Source organism: Apium graveolens, chromosome 5 (genome assembly GCF_009905375.1).
Source record: "Apium graveolens cultivar Ventura chromosome 5, ASM990537v1, whole genome shotgun sequence".
NCBI classification, from domain to species: domain Eukaryota; kingdom Viridiplantae; phylum Streptophyta; class Magnoliopsida; order Apiales; family Apiaceae; genus Apium; species Apium graveolens.
Window position 1 is genome coordinate 286784991 of NC_133651.1, and position 5967 is coordinate 286790957.

Sequence of the window (5967 nt, forward strand, 5' to 3'; positions counted from 1 at the left end):
TACGATACACGAGTTTTCATTAATATTTTTATATTATTTAAAATTATAATATATTTTTTTGGATCATTACCTTATTAATATATTTATAAATAATAATATAAATATTTGTTGTTGACAGGATTTGAACCTGAATCTTAGGTAGCGTATAGATAATAATATAAATTTTTGTTGTTGGTGGGCTTCGAACCTGGAAATTTTAGTATTATATAAATAATAAAATAAATATTTGTAAATATTTGTTATTGGCGGGATTCGAACCTGAGAGTTTGAGTAGTGTATATTCTTTTAATATTTGGATCTAACGGTCATGATCACTTGATTAAAAAGATTCGATGGTTATAAATTGGATAACCAAACCAACCAAAAAAAAGACATACCGACCAAAAAAAGGCATACCAAATTATACCACATTCCGGTTATTATAATATAGTATAGATTATTTTAAAAAATATTATATATATACATATATAATTTTTTAAATTAAGAGAAATTAATATTGGTAACCCCACTCTCTATATTTTAGATAACTAATAGTTTAATATATTTCGGGGGTTTAAAATATATAACAGGAGATGCTCAAATGTAACCAGAATATGATCAGACAAGTCACGATAAAACTTCGTTTATCATAATTAGGGATGGCCATCGGGTCATTTCGGGGTCGGAGAGGGCTATCTCTGTCCCCGATCCCCGAATCAAAAACCGATCACCGAACCCACCCCACTTCCCAAATGATATATTTTACTCCATGATCTCCATCCCAAACGGGGAATGGGGATCCCGGCGGGGATTCGGAGAATTTTTTTAATTTTTTTATCTAATAAAAATTAAATTATAAATAATATTTTTCAGTAAAAATTCTCATAATAAATCATAATAAATAAATTTTCTTTAAAATTTAATATTTATTTTTAACCTTAATTTGAATTAATATTTATTTCTAGTATCAATAATAAACAAAAATAATATTATTGTAATGACATAATATCACAATAAGTAAATTTAGATCATTTAGGAGATAACAAATTGAAAATATTAATATATTATATATATTTTAATATTTTTTTGAGATATTTATATATATAATATTATTTTTATTTAAAATACGATTCGAGGTCAGAGATCGGGACGAGAAGTCACTAATTCCCGATCCCATCCCGATTTCCGAAATTTTCACACATATTTCCCTGATTCCGATCACGTACCCCGAAAAAATTCCCAATTTTCTTTTCCGTTCAGAGCATTGGTATGAAACGGGGCAGGGAAAATGCCTATCACTAATCATAATGGTAACGAAGGTATATATTGCTCTAAAAATATTCACCCGTCTGACCATTAGAGTTTTACCATCATGTTTTATCCAACTTCAAAGTGATTTAATAGCTCAATCTTTTGTATCGATCATACAAAATTGAATTATTGTGTACGAGAGGTACTAGTTAGAGCTGACCATTTGTGTTGTTTGTATAGTTTCGTATTTGTGTACTTTCATGTACTAGTTAGAGCTGACCATTTGTGTTGTTTGTATACTTTCGTATCTGTGTACTTTCATGTTTCATATAGTGAATAGCAAACATATGTTCGACCCGTTTAACATTCGTGTACTTAAGAGTAAACACATATTCGTAACTCATCATTTCGTGTTCGTTTTGTATACATTTCGTGTATAAAAAACCAATAAATTAATTAATTAATATATAAAATATTATATAGTTTGATATAATTTTACATATATATTTATATATATATATATTAAATATATATATATATATTTATTTATTTACATAGAACGGTATATTTTTTGATATATTTTTATAAGTATGTATGAATTTTATGTATATATACATATAATATTAAAGTAATATGTATATTTATATAAATGAATATATAAATATTAAAAATAATTATTAATAAATTTATTATTCTGTATACTTTCGTATCGTGTCGTTTATCTAAAGGTAAACACATATCCGTACCTGTTTACATTTTGTATTCTTTCGTATCGTGTATTTTTGTGTTCGTATATCAAAAAATTAAACACATATCCATTTATATCGTGTTATTCTTGTGTCGTATATTACGTTATCACTCTGGTCCTAATTACCCCAGTCTTTTGCCTATCCAAACCAGGTAGTTAAAAGGTTTTCTAGATTTTGTATTTCCCATTATTCAATTGGTTAGTTCTTTAAATATATAAATAGATCCATACTCCCACTATCTCATTCATTTACATGCACGTTCTTTTTCAGGATATCCTGTTCAATTCTATACATTTCATAACTTACCAAAAATAGTAAAAAAATTATAATATAAAATTGTATACCCATTTTTCGTACTTTTTCTTACAATATTTCACTTTTTCTTAAACTCCGTGTCCAAATTAAACGTACAGGACGAGGGAGTATATTACTATTTAAACTCCATTTCACTTGTGAAGGACACAATTAACAATACCAATAATAAGATTAATGAATAACATTATTGAGAAATTATGAATTGTTGTATAATTAACATACCTAAAAAATAAAATTTAAATTTAAATAATAAATATAGGAGCTTATTGATCCATTCCTGTATTTACGTTTAACTACCTGTTTGCAGCTTACAGAGCAATTTATTTCTTTTGTCTTTAGTTTTGCTCTGCATTCGCTAGAACTTAGAACTGCAGAAGCAGAGTTTTGTATATTCATTTATATTCATTTCGAGTGTATCAGATCCATATTATTATTATCACTAATTATACTTTTAATTTGTATTGTGTGTTTGGGAGTAACAGTTTGTAATGTACTCCTAGGCAGTGAAAGTTATAATTAACGAGAGATGCTTGCATTGAGTTGCAGGACAACAAATAAAATAATAATGCGAGAAAAAGAAAATCAAGAGCAGCACATACCGGTCACATCAAAATTCAGTTGTGTATAATGAGTTACACAAATGTCATTTTTCAGTGACCTTGTCAATACTTGAAAGAAATATAAAATACAATACAATTAATTAGGTATTTGACACTGAACATGATTAAGCTACAGGCATCATTTTCCGACCCTCTTATTGTATGTGAACATAATTTAAAAAGCTGAAAGTGTGATGAAACGCAATACATACAATCTCTAGTTGGTTTTCCTGCAATTAGTCCTGATCTGACCATTGGTGCCGGTGAGTGGGCTAAGGTTTCCCATCTTCACCATAGCAGTGGCAAAGTCAGATAAGAATGTAGCCTGGTTTGAACTGTATGCACGAACTTGAGCATCTGTGGAACCGTTATTAAATAGCTGTTGGTCCGAATGAAGGAGACCCTTTAGGCTTACCAAATTGGTGTAATATGAGTTATCAAATGTGGTCGCACTTCCGATGTCAAGAGGAGCTAGGTTGGTGTTTCCTCCGCTTCTAGGACACCTTCCTTGCAATGTTGTCTTGTAGGCAGCTTGGATATTGGCTTCATTGTAAGCCCTGTTTCTGAAGTTTTGGCACCTGGCTTGACCTATTGTATGAGCTCCTGCATATCAATAATTTTTGTTAACATTTGGACAACTTTGTGGCTAAGTGAACCAACTAATAAAGATATCGTATTTATGCACCTGAAAGGGTCACCATCTCTTTGGTGGTAAAACCTTTCTTGGAGAATGAAGATACGAGACCACTAAGATTCAAATTTGGGCCAGGAATGTCGGAGTTGACGGTACTAAGACTTGCTGTGGTGGAATCCCTTCGCCCCAATACCACCGTCCAACTATTTCCACCAAGCTGACATTCAATAGTACTAATACAAATTAGTCATACCGACCAGGTTACGAAATCAATTAATAGGCTCTTCTAGTTTGCCAAGTCATCAAAAATATTCAAATATAATTAACATAACCCCACTTACCGCAACAACCGAGTCTCTAGCGGCGACAGCTAAGATATCAGCACAAGATACGACTCCTGCGCAAGAACTCTCCAGGTTAGTCTTGATTGTATCCACAACATCAAAACCTCTCAATGATCCAGAATTTGTAGGAGCTGTTTTCTCTCCCGTGAAATTTGCCGTATCATCTAGTAAAACTGATGCATCACAACCCTGTTTCAAATATTTCTAAGTTAGCTCAAGTTATTTTATACGCATGCCGCCGCCTTTTTAAAACAATCTATATATATAAAACGTACATATATAATCATTTTCTCTCTGAGTTATAATAGATAAAAATGTACTGTCAACCAAAATGTTAGCTAGCCTAGAAAACGTTGATTAAGCATTTTTTTTAAGGATTAACATGTCAAATGAGAAGAGAAATAGTAATACAGATAAACAATGTAATTAAGTCCTCATTTTCTTGGCTTATATTTTTAAGCACATGCAAGTTTCATGCATGGTTAAACTCATAGAGAGAACATGCATAATTAGTCAAACAGTCATGTAAAACATGGCAAATGCACTGATGAGTTGCGTATGTGCGTGTAGAGGATATAAGATATGGATGTGTGTGTATATATAAAATGAGAGAGATTAGTAGTATTGGAACATGCATTAGCAAAACAGTCATGGAAGTGAAGGCGAAGCAAGGATGCTCCCATGCGGGCCTCGCTATTAACAGCAGATGTCACAGCAGTTTTGATGATAGAAAGGGCATTAGGGCATGAGGTTGAGTAAAATGTTGATGACAACTGAGCTGAGGCCATTGCCAACAACAAGCTTATAACCATACACAAGCCTAATTTAGTTGCCACAAATGATGAAGCCATCTTATGTTTTTTAAAGACTGAAGAAAATAATCAACGGCGAGATTATTATACTACTTCTTGCTCGAGTTTGTGGTGAATGGTGTAAAGAATTCTTCACGTATTTATATTTCGAAATATAAGATGTGCTCTTACATGTAATTCTTGATTACTACTTGCAAGTCAAATATAACGGCACAAGAGTCCTACAAGATTCGGGGAAAACGCTATATGAAATTGGGATGTAGTATAAGCCTACCCAGCAAACGGACACTACACCTAGTTATTAATCAAATAGACGACACGGGGAAATCGAGTTGCTAATGATTTTCATCTTCAAATTGTCTTTGCACTACAAAAAATTTGATACCGTTCTCATTGTCTCCAAAGCTAATTAGCTACATATTGACTTTGGACGGTAGTATATTTTAGTGACATAAAAATTTTCTCCTTGCTTATCATTTTTGACATTTCAAGGTCGAGCTCTGGTACCGTAGGAAGTTAAGTGTTTGACTCATGTTTGCAATTAATTAGAAGAAAAAAACAAATTAGATTTCCCATTTTTTACTTGAAATGTTACAGATTTTAGGGTAAAAATATTGGGAACTGTAATTCTTGTCGTCTCTTTCTTTGCATTATTCCTCGGTTTATGTTTATCAGTTTAATCGCATATATAACAATGTTATATTCGTCCTAAATGAATAAAGATAACGAGGACAAAATAAAATTTGAACTATATGTTAAAATATTAATTTAAACTTTATTTTATAATTTTATATATTTAGAATGTTCTTGAAAAGCTAACCTTTAAGTTCGTAGAGCTTTGAGTTTATAGATTTTTGAGGTTATAAGATTTTTGGAGTACATGTCTTTTGGCCTTTCATGTATTTAGGGAATTACATGTACTTCAAACATTCTAGTAGGTTTAATGGAGTCCTATAAATATGACACTCTTTCAAGTTTTGTCATCAAGTTTTAATCAAATCATTTGAGTGAAATACAAGTGTGAGTTTATATTTCTTTTGTGTGAGTTAGTTGTGTGAATTATTGAAAACAAATTTTTTCCGTTTAATCACCAACTCCTTTTATACTTATATTCATACAAACTGGTATCAAGAGTAAGGTTAAGTGATGGCATCCAACAACAATATGTTGCAACAACTTCTATGTTTGACGGGAAAAAAATTACAACCAATGAAACGTTCAAATGAAGGTGTCATATGGCTCTCTAGATCTTTGAAAGATTGTGGAAAGTGGTTATGAAGAACC

At 31.3% G+C, this 5967-nt stretch overlaps 1 protein-coding gene across 1 annotated transcript; it reads right to left on the bottom strand.

The window, feature by feature from the left end:
- Positions 1–2963: 2963 nt before the first annotated feature.
- Positions 2964–4804, bottom strand: LOC141659101 (cationic peroxidase 1-like). The gene is made up of 4 exons (XM_074465852.1): positions 4507–4804; positions 3869–4060; positions 3579–3744; positions 2964–3496 (listed from the first exon to the last, which is right to left on the bottom strand). Exons 1-4 carry the CDS (start codon positions 4720–4722, stop codon positions 3111–3113), a joined length of 960 nt encoding a protein of 319 aa, XP_074321953.1. The 5' UTR covers positions 4723–4804; the 3' UTR covers positions 2964–3110.
- Positions 4805–5967: the final 1163 nt, after the last annotated feature.